At 38.3% G+C, this 23,611-nt stretch overlaps 1 protein-coding gene across 1 annotated transcript in view; it reads right to left on the bottom strand.

Moving 5' to 3' along the window:
- DMRT1 (doublesex and mab-3 related transcription factor 1) overlaps positions 1-23,611 on the bottom strand; it is a gene marked incomplete at both ends in the record, with an annotated part of 75,679 nt that overhangs the window by 46,438 nt on the left and 5,630 nt on the right. Inside the window, one exon of the mRNA XM_083352566.1 lies at positions 21,927-22,110. Coding sequence (XP_083208692.1) covers positions 21,927-22,110 — 184 coding nt within the window. The remainder of the gene's footprint in view (positions 1-21,926; positions 22,111-23,611) is intronic.

The following is a 23,611-nucleotide window of genomic DNA, read 5'->3' on the forward strand; positions in this document are numbered from 1 at the left end:
ATTCACCCCGTGGGCTGGGGAATGGAATAAGAAGTAAAAAGGCAGAGAATTACTAAAAGAGAAGTCTGGAACTTTCATTGCTTTTTCCCAATTTGTTGTTGTTAGTTGCGAAGTCGTGTCCGACCCATCGCAACCCTATGGACAATGTTCCTCCAGGCTTTCCTGTCCTCTTTTTCCCAATAAATCAAGCCAAAAGGCAACCCTTCCTTTTTCTTCTTCTTAAAAAGGTGGCATCTTAATGTACAGCAGTAGTAGTAGAATGATGGGGAGACCTGTGTTGATCTCAGTGAGACAGCAAAGTGTTGTTAGTTGGCCCTGCAGGGACTTCTTTCCTGACAGTTGGAAACATATGTGTTTAGGGTGAGTACTGGGGTCCGGGCTGAATTCTAGGATGAGGACAGAAGCAATAATACAGACTTTACCTGGAGAGAAAAGCTGCTTCCAGATATATGAATCTTAGCACTGCCCACTTAGTATTTTTGTTATTAGGTACAAATGGGATTGGAATTGGGTTTCCAACTAGTATGTAGTATTGTTTTTTCCCTGTATGCATGTATATCTATGCAAAACATACAATCTGTTTTGTAGGTAGGTAGGTAGGTAGGTAGGAAGGAAGGAAGGAAGGAAGGAAGGAAGGAAGGAAGGAAGGAAGGAAGGGAGGGAGGGAGGGAGGGAGGGAGGGGGGAATTGAGATTCAGCTGCTTAAAAAAATTACGGATTGTTGTAATTCTTGCTATTCTTATGGACTGTTCTCACCATGAGGTGCTTCAGGCCACCTTTCTGGAAAATGAATCTGAAACATTCAGTTTTAATTGCAATAACACTTAGACTTATATTCCGCCTCATAGTGCTTTACAGCCCTCTCTAAGCGGTTTACAGGGTTAGCACATTGCCCCCAACAATCTGGAATCTCATTTTGAGCCGGCCAGAATTGAACTCCTGGCAACCAGCAGATAGCTTGCAATACTGCGCCACCATGGCTCTTTACATCCTATTACATTCTGTCTATATTAGGATGTGATGTTGCTGCCATAGGTAACAGTTGGAAGCATGACACCTGTTCACTGTAATAACATTTGCAAGGTTCTTATTTTTAATACACATAAAGAATGTCACTAAAATACAAGGCTAAAATATTAACTTTCATTTTTTGGTATTTATATTATTTTATTATACATTACAATAAGATTATAGTCAAATTTTAACAATGATTAAGTCTTCACAAATACAAAGCTATGAATTACTATATAGCTTATATTTGAATGTTAGTATTTAATAGCTTTATTTTTTTGACATATGACTGTACCAGAACTATATTATGAGCAAAAAGAGAGAAAAAAGACATCAATGCACTATCTAAAAGTGTATTCTTCCCTTGGAAACTACCGGTAAATTCTTCTTCAGTATTAGAACTTTCTTTGATCTGACAAATGATGGATGAATGCAAGTACAAAATGACCGCAATGCATCATATGGATGATATATATGATCTTTTCCCATAAAAAGTAGAGGGTCCAAAACTTTATTTCTACTCTGAGCCCTTTGTGGGGAAACATCCAGGGAGAATTTAGAACAAAATACAGCATAGACTAGATACAATTTACCAGAAAACCCATCAACCTTAATAACGCAATGATTGAGTAATCTCCTATTCCTAGAAGAAATCAGCCCTAATGCTTGGAAAGCTGATCCCCAAAAATCTATGCTAGATTTTTCTGGCATCTTAATTTACGTCCTAATATGTTTTAAAGGCTGAGCGCCAAAGAATTGAGGCCTTTGAACTCTGGTGCTGGAGAAGACTCCCGCGAGTCCCTTGGACTGCAAGGTGATCAAACCGGTCAGTCCTAGAGGAGATCAACCCTGACTGCTCTTTAGAAGGCCAGATCCTGAAGCTAAAACTCAAATACTTTGGCCACCTAATGAGAAGGAAGGACTCACTGGAGAAGAGCCTAATGCTGGGAAAGATTGAGGGCAATAGAAGAAAGGGATGACAGAGAATGAGGTGGCTGGATGGAGTCACTGAAGCAGTAGGCGTGAGCTTAAATGGACTCCAGAAGATGGTAGAGGACAGGAAGGCCTGGAGGAACGTTGTCCATAGGGTTGCGATGAGTCGGACACGACTTCGCAGCTAACAACAACAACATGTTTTAATATCCAAATATTTTCACATTCATGATCTATGGAAGAATCAACAAATCTCCTTTTGGGGAGGATTTTCTCTCTGGAAGTCCCCTGCTAGAAGAGTCAATTCACCATTAATTTAGAAAGTTCCATTTTAAAAAAAAAGCCACACAAGAGAACTAAGGAGGTAATTCAGACATTATGTACTCTTGAGTTGTTTGATTAGTTAATAGTGGCCAAGTCTAGCTTATTTAAACTGACCATCTACTAAGTGCTGGTTACTGTTTGAGCAAATATGAGACTGGTATATCTTCTTCAGATTCAAAGATACCAAAGGGAATTTTATGTGTACTGAAACAATCCACTAATTCCCTTACCCTTTTCCCCTGGAAGTGTTCTTAACCACAACCTTTAAAGCAATTAGCAACTGGAGTAATTCAAATGAGCTAATGTGTGATCACAATCTTCAAACTGTGTGTTTTAAAAAGTTTTAAATAACACATTGCTCACTTATAACTGTGGCTCTTCAAAATTATAAACTGTGCACTTAACAAGTTTTTTTATTGATTTATTTAAATCCAGTCTTTGTTATTTTTACAAATAACTCAAGGTGGCAAACACAACCAATTTACCTTCCTCCTCCTATTTTTCACACAACTAGCCTGTGAGAAGGGTAGGGCTGAATCTGGTCCAAAATCACCCAGCTGGCTTTCAAGCTTAAGGTAGGACTAGAACTCAGTGTCTCCTGGTTTCTAGCTTGATGCTTTAACCACTAGGTTAGGTTAAGCCATTCTGATGCCTATATGGGTGTGTTTACTAATGTTCTATGGCTGAATTTTGGTGGGCCGTGATAGACCTCTTCTTCCAATTTACATGCTCTTAAGTATTTTCTTTGTTTAACCTCAGTCCCTAGAGAGATGCAAGAAAATCAGACTATAACCACTGTCTACACAGGGATGGAAAGAGAATTGCATGAATGCACTAATGCTCAAAGACATAAGTAATGTGTTCTTTATCAATGTGATCCGTTAGGTGACTAGCTAGCTAACATCTTCAGGTGATGAGGAAAAGGCAGTTGGCTAACCACAAAGACAACACAATCCATCCAAGTGTAACGTCTGATCAAGCCCTTGTGTCCAATTAATGCTTTACAAAGGCACACTGTTCAGAGGAGGCAGCTTTGCAAATGTCAGATAATGGAATGTGCCGACGAGGTGAAGTGGTTGCAGACTGAGCCTACAATAGCACTGGCAGAGGAAAGACTTGATACAATAAAAAGATTTTCTCAATCATCCAGTGTTTTATTTGCTGCAAGGAGACCATAACATGTTAAGACAACAAGGTATAAGCATTTGCAGTAGGTAAACAGAGGAGAAAACTATCTTCCTGGTTCTCCCAAGCATCACAAACTCAAAATGTCAAGTGTTTATGGACCACACGGTAAGTGACAAAACAGAAGTAGAGTTCAGCTTTTGACTGAATGAACAAAGTCAGCGGGTGAGTCATCACCATCATCATTACTAAATTCAGTTTTGGTAGCTTTACTCCAGAAGTACTCTGGGCAGCACCTAATGAAATAAAATAAAATAAAATAAGCCTGAGGTATATGAGAGTAGTTACTGTGCTGAAATCTGTCTGCTGCTCACTACAGAAAAAGAAGCATTTTATATTGTTGCTCATGCCAGAAAACAGTTAGAACATATCCAACTGATGATTCATGTAGAGCCTCTACTTGAGGACCTCCAGCGAAGGTCACACCCTCTCACTAGATTGCAACACTGCTCAAACCCCTGCCAAAACCTAGTATAACTAGTAACTTGAAGCCATTCGATTTAATCTTGCCCTCTGGGGCAACAGAGATTAAGAGTTTCTCCCTGTGTCTACAGGGTCAAACATACTTGGTTTCTTCAACCCACTCAAGGAAAGAAGCTGCTGCACTAAAGAAGTCCCTGATGCCAGGATTTGTCTTCTTCTTTAATATACAGGTAGTCCTCGACTTACAATATTTCTTTCAAGCAACTATTCAGTTACAGCAGCACTGAAAAACGTGATTTACAGTCTTCCCACTTCCAACCCCATCACAGCCCATGGTCACGTGTACAAAATTCAGGCACTTGGCAACCAGCATGTACTTACGATGCTAGCAGCATCCCAGGGTCATATGACTACCATTTTGTGACCTTCCTGAGAAGCAAACTTAATAGAGAAAGCCTGATTCGCTTAATAACTGCACGATTCGCTTAAGAATCATGGCAAATAGGTCATCAAATTGGGTGCAACTCACTTAGCAACCATCTTGCCTAGCAATAGAAATTCTGGTTTCAAATTCTGGTCGTATGTTGAGGACTACCTGTGTCCGGGAACGTGACGAATACACTTAAGATACAAAATCCCACAGCTTAGATCCCCTGCCAAATGTATTAGGCATCTAAAGCTGCTAAAAAGTACCAGTTGAAGTATTCTCTATTTACTGCATATTGGGGTTTACGGCTAACCTTTTTACAGTCTGCCTACACATTCTTAAAAGGACAATAAAAACTATTTTTTCAGGCAAAGCCAGTGGCCACCTTTGATTTTATTTTTATGTTGCGATATCTCTCAACTGGAAGTAATTATTTCACACATCCAAAACTTCTTTTCTGATCACAAAAGAAGTTTAGATCCCGACTCAGCAGTTTCCAGCCCAGCCCTCCCCTCGGCTGAACGCATCCTCCCTTCCTCATTAACAGACCTGGCTTTAAGGCTGCGTTTGAGGTCGAACAAGAGCCTTGAATGAGAGTGGTGTGAAATCACTCCCTAAAGCCATAATCAGGAACCAGTGGAACAATATGTTTCTCCCACCAGACCTCTCATGACAGAGCAATTTTTGCTGTCCCTTGCTGCTGGGCCATCAAGGTTGTTTTCGGAATAGAGTGAGAAAAAGCACAACAGAAGCCAGAAGTTTTACCTGGTTTTTTTATATATAGATATATAGCTAAAAAAAAAAAGATTCTCCTTGCAACTTTCATTGTTTCGGGGCTGAACTTGTAGCTTGCCCATAAAGTTAATGTGCAACGCCATATTCATTTCAGTTAGGGCTGTGGGGTTTGTTTTTTTTGCCACCCCCCAAAAACAGCCATTATCTGTAATTACCCATCTCCCAAGTATAATTATTTCTCCTCGGCTACCTTACAGCCTCCAGGATTTGATGCAGCTCACTGCATTATGTGATCAAGGAGGGTTTCCTGACCTTTACAGCACTACTCTCCACATACTGAGCAGGGCAGTGCATAGGTGTCCCCTCAGAGTATGTGCACAGAAATGTCACAGTACTTGTACCCATTGTCAAACATTTAGCAATGGCACAGCACTTGCCAGATCAAAAGGTGTTCAATGTTTCCAGTCTTGCTGTGCCCATGGGGATCCTTAAAGAGCATTTTCATTAGAGAGATAAGAGTATAAGACAAGGGCCTTCAAACTTGGCCCTTTTATGACCTGTGGACTTCAACTCCCAGAATTCCTCAGCCAGGGAGTTGAAGTCCACAAGTCATAAAAGGGCCAAGTTTGAAGACCCCTGGTATAAGAAAGAGATGGGTGAAATGAGATCCTGGGAATGAATCCTTGACTTAAAACCATTCATTTAGTGTCAGTTTGAAGTTACAAGAGCAGTAAAAAAAGTGACTGACAACTGGCCCTCGCACTTACAACCGTCACGCATCACCATGGTCAGCCCTTGGCAACTGGCATATAATGAGGATAGTTTCCACTTCCCAGGTCATGTGATCAACCATTGCAATCTTCTCAGGCATCTTCCACTAAGCAGTCAATATTAGAAGCCAGATTAACAAAGCTGCACGATAGGTCGTATTCTCCTAGTGCTACTGTTGGAAAACTGCTGTCCTCAGCCTTTAGTATTAAGGTTAGGATTTTAAAAAGCTCATCATTTTTTAAAATGATAAAAACATTATTGATTGATTTCTATAGCTGCCCCATCTCAGCAAATGACTCAGGTCACAATGTTACAAACAGCTAGAATAGACCACCTTGTATCAAGGAAGGCAGCACTAAACAAGTCTACAGCAATACAAATACTGCTCTTGGCTGGAAACTTCAGAAAAATTACATAAAACATCCGGATAGAAAACGAAATGGCGAAAAATAAAACCAGTGGTACACTTCCACATCCATACACACACCATCTTGAATAAATGATAAAAAGGTTTCTTTGGAGGAAGGTGGTCTGACTATATCAGTGGGAAAAAGTAACTTTTTCCTTCCTCCTTCCCAGTTTTATTAGACTCACACTGGCTCTGTGGTGATTATAGGCATTGTAATCCCCCTCATGTAGAGCAGGTCAAATTGCTGGAGTTGTTACTGAAGTCACTTTAGCTCTGGAAGTAATAAACTGGGCATGGATTATTTATGATTGTTACTCAGGATTCATTGATTCTTTGTTCTCTGGAAATCCCATGGCCCTGTTGCAGAATTTGCATAATATGAGGTATGATGGACACATCTCTCTGAAGAGAGAACGGGATTCTAAACTTTTTCTAACAAAACTCCCATTCTCTTACGGGCAGGGCTTTTTTTGTCATAGAACACCCAGAGTGAAGTTCTGGCATCTTTTTTGGATGGAACCTTGTAGGGTAGGCAAGGCAGATTGTATGACGTGTGTGAGTTGCGACACCTTTTTTTTTTTTTACGAAAAAAGCACTGCTTATGGGACAGTATTATGATTCTGAACACTTCCTACCATGGGCATCTGCTGGGACAGGGGTGGAAAACTATGGCCCCTTTATGACCTGTGGACTTCAACTCCCAGAATTCCTAGCCTTAACAGCCAGGTAAACAGATACTTAGCTGTCTAATGCTAATGCCCCTCTTTGAGGGAGATGAATGGTTTGGAAATATCAAATATAAATAAATAAATACACCACAAGAAAGAAACTTTAATGACCCCACTTTGACTTTCTTTGGTATAGTTAGAAGGAAAAATAGTCTCAGGCTTGTTATTTTAGCCCATATTAATAAATAAAATTCTATTTTTTTTGTATATTTCCTGACCTGGCCTATTTCAAAAGAGCCGACAATGGGAAACCAAAAGGGTAAGAGTGATGCAAGTAACACAGATAATATCATTACAGAAGCCCACCCAGTTCCCATAGTAGTATCCAGCTCACCTATTCCACATCTTTCCCAATCCCCTCAGGAAGGATCTTGGAATAGAGTCTTTTTAAATAAAATAAAATAAAAAAAATAAGAAGAATGACATTCCAGGTAAGATGGTTTTGGAAGACAAGTTATCCTGAAAGATGAGAAATCAACTAATCAGTCAATCTGTAATAAAATAAATGGAAAGATATGGGAATAGAAGAATTTGAAAAATAAAAACTAAAAATCCTGAACGCAACATCAAAATGTAAATTACAGAAAAAATTATTGGCAAATTAAAAAAGTTAATTTCTTCTAAGGAAAAGGAGAATAGGGGTAATTCTAAAAAGATCTTGGAGGCAAATTGCTTCTTTCCTGGTTTTCTGACATAGGTTTTGCATTAAAATGTTTCTCTTTGGTTTAATGTTAGGAACAATTAAAGGTATTTATATAAACAGTAAAAAAGGACTGAGGAAGTTGAACCTTTTAATATGACAATATCTGTTCAAGAAAGTCCTCATTTCTCAATCTTATGTCCTCAAATTTAACAGGAAATATACTAGGAGAAATTTACACAGTTGTTTAGCAAGTCAACTTTCATGTCTTTTACTAATTTAACTACCCGGTAATAAAAGAAAGCATATTCTTGAGAAGGAGCATAAACACTTGCCACTTTTTGAGAGAAAATGATGATTTAAATAACGAACAAATTTACTCATAAAAAGGTATGCAAAGCTTATATATTTAAATGTGTAATTTGATTTAAATTAAAATACATACTAATTCATAAGGGTGTTGATACAATATAGCCCATTAGAGGGATGCTCACAAATAATCTCTATAATCTCTGATCGTATTCTGTAGTAATTTTTAGAAATTAATTAAATTAAAGATTAAATTAATGATAGTTATGCTTCTAACAATTGCATTGTTTTCATTAACTTACAATAAATGAAATGATAACTCCCTTCCATGTAGACTTGCCCTGTCTGCCAGAGTGGAGTTTATATAATTAGAATGATACATGTCAAATAATCTCAAAGAAGTTACGATAGTAGTATCTAAAATATTATTATTTTTTTTTTCAAAATTTCTTTGAACCTTGCCACAATGCATATTATTGGGTACCATAGCATTATATTATGTCAAGCATAATTGGCAGTTTTGTGAAAAAATTACAGTAGTTGTATTCTAGCTGTGAAATAGAAACAGCCTATAATCCTAAAAACTAAATTATAGAAATTAAAAGTAAACAGAATGGAAAATTCTGTTAGCAGTCATAGAGCTAAATAGAAAAGGACCCACTGGATCCACAAATAAACCAGCTCCCCATAGCCTCTGTCTCTTTGTGAACCATTTCCATCTGACTTGGATTATTTTTTTATAGGCTATGTTGTAGGTGCTTACATCTCCTTGTTTTATTCTCCTTTGCCTATTCTTATAGTTCAGGGGTGTCCAACTTTGGCAACTTGAAGACTTATGGACTTCACCTCCCATAATTCCCCAGGCAGCATGTAAGGGAATTCTGGGAGTCGAGGTCCACAAATCTTAAAGTTGCCAAGGTTTGACACCCCTGTTATAGTCTCCATAAATCCGATGGCCCAAAATATGGAAATATATTTTTAACTGAGCCCTAAATCTCTACCATATGGGGAAAAGGTAAGGGTTAGCACAATTCAGGCTGGACTATACTTATATTCTCCATTTCTTTGTAGGACTATGGAGTACCTACAATTCTGCAGTTTAATCATTTTCCTAATGAAGAATTAAGAAAAAAGCTGTTCAATATTCTAAAAAGAAAGCAAGCCGTCACTAACTGTATATAAATATTGCTTACTATAACTATACACAGTGCCTGGGCCTCATCCTGTTGATGTCTATATTTAGCTGTATGCTCCTTACTTGCCATTTCTAACTCCAGCTCTCTTGATCCCTCAAACAAAATGGATTGTGAGGCATTCTGAGACTGCTAAAGACTATCCACTGAACTCTGTAATGTGTACAAAAGGCTTCAAATCGGAACAGTACAATTGTTGTAAATATTATCAAGCATTCCTATAAGGCCTATCTGCACAAGGGAAGACAGTTCTGGGGGCAGGCACCGACTTTATCAGGAAAGACGTCAATGCCTAGTGTCATGTGATTCTCAAGGATGATGATTATTATTTTTTTGGCCAGAAAAAGCACTTGGCTCTGTTTTAAATACAGTGAAAGTATTTTTCCACCCCATTGAAAAGTTGGCACAGTTGCCAACAGCGGACATTAATACTAAAAATTGATCCACCCTATTACATTGTGCGCAGCAGTGTACTATATTGATCAAACGCACTGATTTATATTCTTGTGGATAGGTTCTTCCATTTGTTATACAACCAGGCATTCCAAATTATTCATTGCATTAAAAATTCCAGCAGGCAGTTGTTGAAAGTCATTTAAAATTATCATTTAATGCACAACTTGTTGACAGTGGGCTCACAGTCTGATAACCATCTTCAAGGGACCAAGATGTTACGTTTTTAAAAATGTAAAGAAGATTACAACTAACTGGCATTTCATAGGCATATTTCACTTATTAAATGATACTCAGTTAATCCAAAATTAGATTTGTCCTAAGAAACAAGACAGTGGCCCCTATCCTAAACGTTTCACTAATCTTAGCTTCACTGGATAAAAGGGCACCTAGAGGAATCCTTGAGTGTTACATTAAGAACACTTTCATGGTTTCAAACCCTTAGAGTTGGGCAATATAGCTCTATATGGAATATAACTTCCATATGGAATGTGTGAGGCTATTTCTTTAATTTTTTGTTGATGTGGGAGCTAAGGGCCATGTTGAGTTTTCATTCTTAGATGAAACTGGAATGATTTTTACTCTTTTCTGAAAGGCACAACTTAGGACAACAAATAAATGCCTTAAAACTGAGATTAAGGCTTCCAATTCGACACTAAAAATCCTGCAAAATACAAAGAAATGTGAACCAAACTTTATGGATGCCAGAGTCTAGTGACTCCATGAAAACATCAGCAATACCCCTTTCAGTCACTAGTATCTACTATACATGAAGCATGGCTCTCCCTACTAACAATGTTAGACTTCTCTGTGTTAAAAATTACACAGCATTAGGGAATTATATCTCTGCATTAGGCTGTCACAGAGTTTATCTAGGCTCTTCTTCCTACAATTCAAGTCATAGTTATTTATGAACATCTAATCTCTAATTAATGGTATCTACTGTTGGAAGTTTGGAGTACTGTAGTTGGAATAATTTGAATAATTTACATCCAAGTCATAAAACCCATGAATTAAAGAGGAGGAAGTGTTCTCTGACATTATGCTGGTACCACTCTCACTTTATCTTGGGGACAAGTCAAGGGCAGCTTTCCATAGGAGATCAACATTTATAATCTCCCTGAAAAACGTTGTTCTACATAAGACAACAAACTTGACACAAGATGCTGAGCACACTCTGATCTGAACTTCTGTGCTAATTTGGAAACAGAGGTTACAGTTTCTTGCAACCGATGGTCAATAGGATTGTCATTTTCAGAAAGGAGTAATTCCTATCCCATGGGTTATGTTCCAAGAGTAAGAAAGAATTCCAAGCATGTGCAACTGAAAAGCTTTCTGCAGCCTAGTCTCTTGCACATATCAGTAATTAGAAATTTGGAGAATTGAAGTCCAACACATCTACGTGAACCAGATTGAGGAGGATTAACAGATAAATAGAATTGGAAGGGGTCTTGGAAGTCTTCTAGTCCAACCCTTGACCTTTTCAGACAAATGGTTGTCCAATCTCTTCTTTAAAAATGATGGAGCACCACAACTTCTGAAGGCAAACTATTCCACTGATTAATTGTTCTGTCAAGAAATTTCTCCTTATTTTTCGGTTAGTTCTCACCTTGATTAGTTCTTGTCCATTGTTTCTTATCCTGTCTTCAGGTGTTTTGGAGAATGGGTTGACACCCCCCTCCTTTTTTGTGGCAGTCCCTTAGCTATTTGAACATTGCTATCATGATACCTCTTGTCCTTCTTTTCACTAAACTAGACATACCCAATTCCTGCAACCGTTCTTAGTATGTTTTAGCTTCCAGTCGCTAATCATCTTTGTTGCTCTTCTCTGCACTCTTTTTAGAGTCTCAACATCTTTTTTATATTGTGGCAGCCAAAACTGGATACAGCATTCCAATACAGGCTTCTGTTGTGATTCAGGGTCAGCCTGTGGGTTCGGCAGTTGGGTCGGACGATTCAGAGGAGGAGGAGGGGGGTGTTGGAGAGGTTGCTGAGGGGGTTGGAGAGCTTGCTGATGAGAGCCCTCAGCCAAGCCCCTCCCATCTGGTCACGACGCAGACCCAGCTGTGTGAGCCTGACAGCGTGGATGAAGATGACCCACAGCTTGCCCTGTTCAAGGACGCCCGACGCAGGAGGCAGTCAATCAGGAGTAAACAGAGGAAGGCAATGGGGCACCTTGGAAGGAGGCAGAGAGAAGCCACGCCCTGAACTGTTTAAAAGGGGAATGCGTGGGAGGGCTGGTTTGCTGAAGGCAACCATTTGAATAGTTCCTGTTTTATGGTTCGTGTCTTGTTTTGCTCTATTTGCTTTTGTGTTCATAAATTTGGCAGGCTTAGTTCCAGCCTCTTGCCTTCTTGTAAAAGGCGTTGTCCCTGCCTTATCTGCAGGGCCGGTAGTAGGCTGGTACAGAACAGCTTCCTAAGGGAAGCCCTTCTCAGATTTTGATGACAATGAAAAATTTTTCAAAACTTTTTCTTAGACAACTGTCCATTCACAATTACAATCTGAACCACCTGCATTTTTCCCCAGAAGGAAAATGAATGTCCTATTCACCCCTCACATATTTTTATCAATGTTTTCATGTTAAAAAATGTTGCCTACTGAAGAATTGCCTATACTGTAGTTCACACATATTGAAACATATTATAATCGTGATTTGCTGAATTAAGAGTGGTGGGGTTCACACATCATGCAAAGCAATAAACCACACTTCACAAGCCACACAGCCAGGTTGAAAGGTCAATAAACCCAAATTAAATCAGTAAGTTTATGACTCAATGTGATGCCCACACTAGTTAGAGCTAAGGGATAGAGCTGACTGGATACGAGGTAAATGATGGAAGGTAGCACTACATCATTGAAAAATATTGTATTGGAATAGGTAATTTTGAGAGAAAAAAGCTGAATATCCAAGCATAAATAACCCGACTTACAATTCCATAAACAGTAAAATCTAATATTAGTATAGATGCCATCAGACTGTAACAGGATATCAAAGACTAGGTTAAGTGGGGAGTAAGAGCCCTTTATGAATATCTAAAAGGGTAGACCTTGGAAAAGTAAGACTGGGATAAAATTATTATAAGCTCACTCTAAAAATAAAACTAGGGAGTATCTGCTGATAGATATTCTTCACATGCTACTTCAATAGAAGCTTCATTCTAGAATCTACAAAATGATAAATACAAGGAAGATTTTGGCAAAGAGAAGCACTCATGCAACTGTATGGCTCAGATGTGCTGCAAATAAAATAAAGCAACTACATTGCATCCCTCTTCCTCATTACCTTGTAGTAAATGCCTCTGAATTCAATGGGATGTCATTCTAAACAGACTAACAAAGATTGAACTACAGTATTAAGTTATCCAAGTGCATCTTTGAATAAGTAGACACACAAAGTCACAAATAAAAAGTTAAAATGTGTATTTAGAAATTACATTACAAATGGTCAAAATAAAATCAGCAATCAAGTCTGTTTGCTATCTTATAATTGCGGATTCTAGGATACAGTTTCTATTGAAGTAGCATGTGGTGAATTTCTAGTAGCAGATACCTCCCTTATTTTATACTGTTTCTTTACACAAGTTATTCAATATAGATCATACTAAATTAACTTTCCTGCTTACCAGATGGATTATCTGGATTTGGTTTAATGTGCTGTGTAAATCCAGTCGATATTGGTTACAAACGGTTTTTAATACATAAAATTAGTTTAATACAAACAAGGAAACAACCAGTTCAGAAAGCACCAAAAATTCCACAGATCAATCCTGAATTATAGATATTCTCTTCTATTAGTTTAATATAGGATTAATTCTAATAATGTAACAAGATCTATAGTGTAACAAATGAAACAAATCATGCTAAACTCAGTAAGTTCTCTGAGCCAAATTATTGATTCCTACATGTTAGACTGAAGAAAAGCTAATAGACTGGGAAGGAACATATTCAAAGCTGAATACAACAAAAGCAACCCATTTTCCATGCTGTAAAAAAATGACAAAGTTATTGCCCAGAAGTCCAGTGAGTGAAGTACATTGGACAGCATGCTAGAGAGTTTGTACAATTTACCAGTGGTGGCCACACATACTTCTATGCATATGAGTGCAATGGGAAGCATGGGATGTGCTATAGATGTGCTATTCTGGATTACATGACTGGAAGAGACTTAAAATAAATTAGTCACTCATATTCCAAGCTGTTGCCTGAGACTGCCTTGCCTATAAAGAAATGTTTTCCCCTTCACCCTGCAGCCTAATCTGGCTCATTTTTTGAACTCAATCTTTCTCTTGCTCATACCAAATCAGGTCTGGCCCTGTTCAATTTTTGGATTGACAGACAACTGGACAGAGTCCAACTGGTTAGAAAAACAAAGAAAAAGAAATGACGCCTAGGTTCACCATGTTGGGCTGTTGCCCAAGTCACTGGACATGTTTGGAAGCAAAAAGATACAGAAAACTATAACCCTCTGCCACCATCTGTAACTGTTCGGTTGTCGCAGCCGAATTATTCTAGCTCTGCCTCTCTGCATAATTAACTAGTCTATTTTTGCTTCTTTCAATCACTGCTGGCTGCAAGAAGTCCTTTGTAGCTTTTTTACATTCTGAGCTAGTCTTGTCTCCAGAGAAAGATTTTGGTTCAACCCAGCTTGCATCCCTCTTCTATGGGCAACTGCTTGCAAATTGTGAGTCTGACTGCAATAGCTACCTAAGCACAAATATTTACTTCTTTGGAAAATATGCCTTTTTTAAAAAATATATGTCATTATATATCTCCAGTCATCCTTTGTACTTTATTTAAATAAGCTGGGAATTTTAGAAACCGTTGCTCCCCCAACATATCCGAAGGGCATCCAAATTGGGGAAGACTGCTGTACATTTTTAAGCGTGCACTTTAAAAGAAGACATATTTGCAAGTGCAATTGCAAACTCTTGATAGGACCATTTCGCTTTTGCTTTTATTTAATGGGAACCTGAGCCCATACACCATATCTCATACTATTGATGTGATCAGCAATACGCTTCTGTGCTTTTAAAAAATTAAAGAACAGATGCCGATGAGTCTCTGTATGTCTGAGGCACTGTCCTTGGGAACGTGTTATCGATAAATCCTTTCCCCTTCGTGGAATAAATCCTTCCCCTCTCATGGGAGTAAATTGTAAGAGAAAACTACATCATTTACTGCTTAGTGACAACTTTTCTCCCTAATGTTAATGGCTGCATGCAGATGGGGGAGGGGAGAGGAATGAGGGAAAATTTCCATAGTATTGTGATTAGGGAGGGAAAATTGAATCCAATTTAGCCCCCCACATTGGTGTTTTGAAAATAACTCCACTGCATACTAAACATTATAGATATATATATATTAAATGCATACACAACATTACTGCTAGCCATGTCACAAATGCAACATGTTGCTAGGCTCTTCACTATCAAATATAAATAACCTACCTCTGCAGAGGTTGAAAATTGTCTCCAGAATAGTCCTAAGCAATTTTCTTAAATCCGCCTGCCAATGATGCTTGAAGCATTGCCTTGTGTTCCAACGGCCTAATTGAACCTTTAGTTAAGAAAGGAAGCGTCTCCCAATTTAATTATTTCCCTTGTATTTTTTAGTTTCAAGCCATCACTCTTGGTTATGTTGCTGCAAGCATTGTAAATAATACCTCCCCTTCCTTCATATTATTACCTCTCAAATATTTATAGACTGTTATATTCACCCACTCTCTTTCTACAAGGTATATATCATTTTTGTCATCCAAGTCTTGATCTATTCAGGTTTACCCACGTCCCCGTTCATAATGAGATGCCGCACTCTGAAGCAAGGTTCCAACGAGAGAGAAGAAAAGCAAAGTTAGACTAACTTCTTGATTTTGGCACTTCGATGTCATCAACATTTTCAGCCCTACCAATCTCACAAAAATAATTCAAAGTTCAACTTCCCAGCAGAATGCAAAGAATGTCTGTCCATTCGAGCTCCACATCTGCTCTATGTTTTTAGTTGATGTTGTGTGCATCTGTGCTGTGATTTGTAAAATCAACTTCTGCTATGAGAGAAACTGCCACGTGGCCAAAATATATGCCCTCTCTTGCATTTGAAGTCCCAGAGATGGTGGCGTTTGGATATCACTGGGTCAGCATCTGAAGCTCTACAGGAAGACTGGCTAAACAGCATCCAGGAGTTGGGAGGCAAGATAACAATGGTTATCACCAAATGGGAACTGACTCACCCTTCTCCAAAAGTTTAACAAAACAGTTGCCTTCACTACTCCTCCAGATGCGGTACAGCACTGGTGGGGGAAAAAAATCCACTCAACTACTAGATAGAGGTGACAGCAAGAGCTCACACAATCTTTGATTGATCCTGGAAAAGGGCAAAGACCCTACATGACAATGGTATTCAAAGCTCATTAGATTGTGCTCTGGGAAAACTTCTCAATAGTTTTAAAAATAGGCCAGCCCTCTTCATCCCCACTAGGTGTATTGTTGATTTCATTTCCTGGACCTCCAGTTGCCAATACACAGGGCAGAACAGGCTGATAAATGCTTAACATTCACCTTGATCACCACTTCTAAGGACTTGGGAATGAGCTATTCAGGGCACTGATAGTTAACCATGGGTCTGGAGTACCTCAGGGATCACCTACTGCCGGCATCAACTTCCCTCCGCCCTGTGCGTTCCCACAGAGAGGGCCTCCTCAGGGTGCCACCGGTCAGAGAATGTCGTCTGGTGGCCCCCAGGGGGAGGTCCTTCTCTGTGGGCGCCCCAGATTTATGGAATTGGTTGCCGGTCGAGCTCCGGATGGTGCCCGACCTTCGCTCCTTCCGACGCGATCTGAAGACCCAGTTATTCGAACAAGCCGGCCTGGCCTGATGGGGGGGGGATTTTACTGTTGTTTTTAATATATCTATTTATTGTTTTAGCTGGGCATTGTGTTTAATTCTTTTTAACTTTTGTATCTTTGTATTTTTATATGTTTGCCCTGTTCACCGCCCTGAGTCCTTCGGGAGAAGGGCGGTATATAAATATTATTATTATTATTATTATTATTATTATTATTATTATTATTATTATTATTATTATTATTATTATTATTAATTATTATTATTATTATTATTATTATTATTATTATTATTATTATTATTAATCCAAGAATGGAATGGCATGCCTAAATTCAGCATCCATGCTGCATTTCTGTAACCAATATGGCCAAGAGACAGAAAAATAAATACTGTATGCTAGATTTTTATTTGTCGGAGGAAAGTCAACGTTGTAAATAATTAATAGTTATTAACTTTAGCTTCTCTCAAGCTATTTAAAGCCTTAACAAAACGAAAGCCATCTACCTGAATCTGAACTCAGATACGATCAATTGGTAAATGGCTAGCAATGATCAAATAGTGAATATGTGCTCCTTGCAAAACTGGGTCCCTACACAGCATTCCAGCTGAACACTTCAAATCATGCAGCCTCCACGTACAATGGATTGAAATACACCAGTTTGAATACTTAATAGGGTATTTATAAATTCAGAAGAGGTTTGCTTTTTCCCTTCTGTTCCAATTAGCTCTGCCATGGAGGTGGATTGTAGAAGCATCGTGAAGATTACAGTATGTCCTTTTAATACTCAATTCTGTTAGTATGATATGTATGGTTATATTGTAGGAGAATATATGGATTAATTGGAGATTAAAATAATTCTAGCAATCCCCAAGTCTATATCAGTGAGACAAGACAGCATGTTGTTTCAATCCTGGTTTTTTTAACATTTTCATTTGTGGAACTATATGGTTTCAAGTAATCCTTATAATTTATTTAACCATAAACTATAGATTGCAATCATTTAAATAAATGATCATTAGTGATATTTCCAGTATCATTTATTTTGTAAATAAGTATCAAACATTTGTACACAAATTTTGCACATATATGCTAATCTGTACCACCAATTTATCTACTGACCATCTTCATTGCAGTAGTTTTTATCTCGTAGATTTTTTATGACTGAAACCATAAGCTATATGTAAACAAATGAAAAGGGAAGAAACATTTTGTTTTTTAATACCAGCATCTTTCATATGAAATTTTTAGTCAAATTGTCCAAATATTTGGAGTGGCCCAAATCAAAAAAATGGGTTTGCATGTAAAAATAGCTTTTGCCCATACCTGCAGAATTATTAATGTAGAGCTGTATTCATATAATAGCAGAGTGTTCCCACCAAATGTGATTAATGTATCCAACAAGAAAAATTAGCAATACAACTACTTTTTTCTGAGTCCTCAATCTAATAAAAGTTAAGTATTAAATTCTGGTCTTGCTAAATAGTTCAATCTCTTAAGAAAAGACTATGGAAGCACATTTTTAAATCCTATGAGAATTTGTTTGGGACAAAAGTAAGGGTTAACCAGGAGTGATTGAAAACAGGTATTAAACATAGCTATGTTGAAATTTTATAAAGCAGAACAAAGGAGGAGATAACTTTTTTCTGGCCAGATTTTGCCAATATATGGATGAGAAGTCAAAAGCCAGAATAGGCCTTAAATATTAGGAAGGGTTGAATTTTACTTATACTATGGAGTCTTGGAGATTTTTTTTTTAAAAAAATGCATTAAGACTTTTTTAAGGAAAACTTTTTGACCTTAGCTGAAACTATATACCAATTCTTAATATGATGGTGGAGAGGTTCCAAAAGAATTGGACTGGGAGGCACAGATTTAGTTTTTGAACTAAAATAAGGAATAACCACCATTATATCGAATGAACCCCTTCACAAGCAGATGCCTCCTTAGCGAACTATGGGGCCATAATCTGCTCAATCAATGTGCAAGTGGTAAAAGAGAAGGCAGCAAGGGGAAAGCTGGGTCAACAGTCCTTATTCTTGTTTGTCTTGCTCTTAAAAAGACAGAGAATATAATCCTTCCTGTTCCCCCTTTTAAATTATATATGAGAATTTGTTTTATTTTCCCTCAAGAGCAGTCTGTGCATTCTTCTAACAAGCCACCTTTTTCTTTCTTTCTTCAAGAGATAAAAAATGATCTCTTGCAGAGAGACCACACAGTTATGTGCTTTATGACTGCCCACGTCCTGTGACCAAGTCACATTTCAAACATACCCAGAAGCAGTGTCACACTTAAATTAAGATATGATTCCGAATGGCCCAAGCCCAGGAGAAAAGGACGGATTATGTTCTCTGTCATAATGAGAAAAGTACATAAGAAACACAGCCACAGTAAAAATACAAATCCCTCTTTCTCTTTCCTCACACAAACACCTTGCATCTTAGCTATCAAAAACACCTTCATAATTTGGTTTTCTCATGTAACTCATCCAGTTTCTCCTCCTTTATCATGATTGATGGTGATGTACTGTATTTAGGATACAATTTTAAGATTAGATTCTTTTTGGCAAGAAGTGCAGAATATTTAGCCTCAAAACATCCATTTTCTGGATTCTTTTATATTCTTGATCTCCACTTGCATAACCAATTTTAAAAATAAACACACCGAAACACAAATGACAGGACTGAGGAATGAAAATAACAGTAAGACCTCTCCTTGCCCCCCCCCCACTTCTGTTCGGTCTTACTTTTTCCCCCCTCAAGGAAGCACGGTGTGTCACCAGAGGCTTGAAAAATTGACTCTGGCCTTTCAATGTGCCATAATATTTCTGACCTGCCAATAAAATGGATACAGCGAAAAAAAGACTTTTCTGGTACCTTGTATGATTTGTGCAGCTCTTTCACACCCTATTCCTCTCTCGGTAAACCATGTAGAGTGTGATGAAGTTTAAAAGAAAAACTGCTATACCTCTAAGGAAGTGGGAGGGAGAGAAAACCTTCACAAGCAAGGAGTGAACCCACTGCTTTCTGCAGTTGTCAAATGAAAAATCTGGTTGTCATGGACCTGTGGACAATAATGGCGGCTGCTAAAACTGTCTCGACTAGGGAGAAGAACGAAACACAAATTATGAGGCTGCCTTTGACTTCTGTGACTTATTAAAGCTGTGCCTGAGCATTTATTTCTTTTGCTGGTATCCAATTCTGCTCAAACTCAAGAGGAACTTATAAATAAGAAATCATATACTGTATAGCATTCTGTATAGCCCGTTCTCAACAAGACTTACTGGCTGTATAAATCAGAATGAAGGAATTGGAAGTTCTGCATAATCCATAGATCTAGAGGGAGTGCAATTTTTCAAAGTAACTAAACTAAATTACAGGCTGCAGTTAAAATTGCTTTATTTTAAAGCCAGCTGAGATCCGAGGGTTTTTCAGTGGTCACTGAACTATGATTTGCAGCATCCTTCATTGCGGTTCACATGTTTGAAGCTCTGGGTTTCAGCGAAAATGGAAGGTAGAGCTAAAGTGTCTCTTATGCAGCCACAACTTTCTTTAGGCTCATGCAACTTCACCACCACCACCACCTCAAGAAAGATAATGCCACAATGAATACCAGAACTACACCACACTTCATGGAATCTAAAACAGGGCTTTTTTTAAAAAAAAAAAACAAAATATTGAGAACTTTATGGAGGAAGGACAGAAGGAGACTAGGGATGAAAAAAAAAGTTCATGCAAATGCAGCTAATCCTTTATCACTAGCACTTTGCCATTTTATGTTATATTATGTATGTCTGTATGTGTGTGCGTATGTATGTATGAAAGAAATATATTTGCCATCCTTCTCATATTCAACAATTCTGGCCAACTTACAGAAAAAATATTAAAGCGTTAAAAATATTAAACTTGACAATCATAGAAACACAATGGATAAAATCGTTAACAAATAAAGTCATTAACACCAGATGAGAAAGGAGGGAGCCAGACATACAGGAGTGGGAAGGTGAGATTAAGTTTTAATTAGTCAACCAGCTCCAGTAAGAAGCTCTCCCATTGGGTCCCCAAGCCATCTGGCAGAGCCAGGTCTTAAGGCTCTTTTGAAATGTCAGGAGTGTGGGAATCTTACCCCACTTCAGGAGGTAAGACGTTCCATAGAGCTGGAGCCACAGCAGAGAAGGCTCTGCTCCAGGATCCCGCCAGCTGAAATTCCTTGGCTGATGAGATCCACAATATGCCCCCTCTGCCAATAGGCCGCTCCTACTGGGGTGAGAGGGCTCCTCAAGTCGATTAGAATCATGCCATGCAGGGCTTTAAAGGTGATAACAAACACCTTGAATTGCACCTGGAAGCAAACTAGCAACCGGTGCAGCTCACAAAACAGTGATGTAATATGGACCCTTTTGAACAGGAATCCTGCAAATATATATTTTTAATTAAATAGATTTTTCTGGCTGAAATGTTCAAAAGCCGTAGTCTAAAGTTTAGTTTAGTTTTATTAAATTTTTATACCGCCCTTCTCCCGAGGGACTCAGGGCGGTGAACAGGGCATATGATAAAAATACAAAACTACAAAAGTTAAAATAGAATTAAATTAATGCCCAAGATAAAACAATAAAATATACAAATATTTAAAACCCAAATTAACTCCCCATCAGGCCAGGCCAGCTTGTTCAAACAGGTGGGTCTTTAACCCGCGCCGGAAGGAGCGGAGATCCGGTGCCATCCGGAGCTCCACCGGCAGTTGATTCCACAAAGCCGGGGCGCCCACAGAGAAGGCCCTCCCCCTGGGGGCCACCAGCCGGCATTCTCTGACTGGAGGCACCCTGAGGAGGCCCTCTCTGTGGGAACGCACAGGGCGGAGGGGAGTTGACGCCGGCAGCAGGTGGTCCCCGAGGTATTCCGGACCCATGCCATGTAGGGACTTAAAAACCATCACTAAGACCTTGAACCTCACCCGGAAGACAACTGGTAACCAATGTAGCTCGCGGAGCAAAGGTGTAACATGGGAGTACCGGGAAACTCCCAAGACAACTCTCGCGGCCGCATTCTGTACCAGTTGGAGCCTCCGAGTGGTCTTCAAGGGAAGCCCCATGTAGAGAGCATTACAGTAGTCAAGGCGAGAGGTCACGAGCGCATGAGTGACCGTACACAGGGTTTCTGAATTACTGTCAAACTGAACAGAGTCTGAAGAAATAACATTGAATTTATGGACAAATGATTTAATTTGATTAAGGCAGGCTCTTCAACCTTAGCCAAAATGATACCTTTAAAACAGGAGTGTCAAACTGCCAGCCCGCTGGCCAGACGTGTCATGAGGAAACCATGCCCACCCCTTTGCCGGCAATGGGCAAAAAGTTCAGATACGTCTCGCGACGTCTGCTTTAAAAGAATGCATGTTGTAAAGATGTAACATAAACAAGATTGTTGTACGTTCTTTATACATCCATCCTTGGTTTACTGAAATAAAATTAGATCTGAAACCCATGACAATCCAATTCTTTCCAGATCAAAGACTACGAAGGAGATCCCTTTACCCAGAGCATTACCTGTGGATGAGGTAGATACTACAGTTGCTGTGGTTGTTGACTGTGGTGGGCTGGTGCTTTCCAACAGGCAGGAACTGTTGGCGTTGTTTTCTTTCTTCACATACATTTCTGTGGCACTAGGCAAAGGGATGGGGTGACTAATCCCCAGCTCTTCCTCTTGGGCTTGCTGTCTTCTCAACGCAACCTGGAAAAGGGAAAGTTACACTGTATTTGCACTGTTATCTGAAAAACAGCAGCAGCAAAATTGGGTAGTTTTCTTCATCTTAACACACACAAAAGGTTTGCAGATGCAAATTAAGATGTAATTTTAAACCTAAAAAATTGAAGAAGATAAAAGGCTGAGAATTTTAATTTTAATTTTAGTTTTAATTTTAATTTTAACTGGGGTTTTACTTATGCAGGGACGGATATAATTTTTTAATCTGTTTTTAACTTTTGTATTTTTGTTTTTAATCACCCTGTAAACCGCCCTGAGTCCTTCGGGAAAGGGCGGTATATAAATGTAATAAAATAATAAATAAATAAATAAATAAAAGATAAAGATATTTTTTAAAAAGAACTAAAAGGTAAGCATCTACCAATAAGATTTCTAATTTGGCAGCTATCAAAACTTAGTTAACTGATATTTTTTAACCCTTTGCTTTAGAGAGTTTGGAAACCCCCTGGAATACAGACCAATTCAGATCCTTGGATTTGAAGGATCAATTTCAATTATAATTAAATGAACCCCTTTTACTGAAAACCAGAGATGGAGATTCTCTTCTATTCATATTTTTTAACAAAGGATTTAGTCTAGTAGAGTGAGTAGGATTAACAGCATCTACCTTTCATAAACAAAATAATTTTTCATCTTTATCGCATATGCATGTCTTTTGGGCATTTCAGAATGTGACCCTTATTAAAGAAAAAGAACAGAAAGTACCTGATACAGAATTTCTGCAGTAAATGTGAGATTATTCAAAGCCCTATTCTGTTCTAGAGAAGAATTTAAATCACGTTTAAAGTTCAGAGGACTCATTTTGCAGAAATCTCACTGAAGCCAATCCAGGCAGATCTTTCCTGTACACTATTTTATAAATTATCTTAAGCTTGTTTCAATATAAGCAAAGTGAAACACGACTATGTATTGTGGGCCACTTAATTGCACATATGTAAAATATATACAGTATGTCTCTCATTCAGAGTTACCGTTAAGAAATGGCATTTTTCCATAGCACAGAGCCTTTAACAGTTACATAATATTGAGCAAGAGTGTGAAAAATGTTTCAAATCTGAACTGTTCTGAACTCAAAAGATGCCTGTCTTAAATACAAAAAGACTAGTTCAATTATTTTGCAAGCGTTCTTAGCCGAAACAAAATTGTTCAGAGCAAAAAATGACTTTCAAAATGACTGGGATGGCCCATTTCAAACTTGACATGTTCCAAACACACCAAATTTTGAGAATTAACTAGAAGGAATGGCTTTTTCAGACTGGTACAAAATGAAAAAGTAGGTTAACTGATAAGAAAGAAGCAGAATGCAGAAACAGAGGCAGATGTAATACCAGAGCTAAAGGAAGCAAAAACAGGCATTCAAATATAATTAAACCAAAACACATTTTAATATTTAATGCACCAGGAAGGAAAACATTAATAATCAAGTCAACTGATATTAATTCAATGGAAATGTAGAACTTTTGCATCT

The sequence above is a fragment of the Vipera ursinii genome (assembly GCF_947247035.1).
Source record: "Vipera ursinii genome assembly, chromosome: 2".
In the NCBI taxonomy this organism is placed as follows: domain Eukaryota; kingdom Metazoa; phylum Chordata; class Lepidosauria; order Squamata; family Viperidae; genus Vipera; species Vipera ursinii.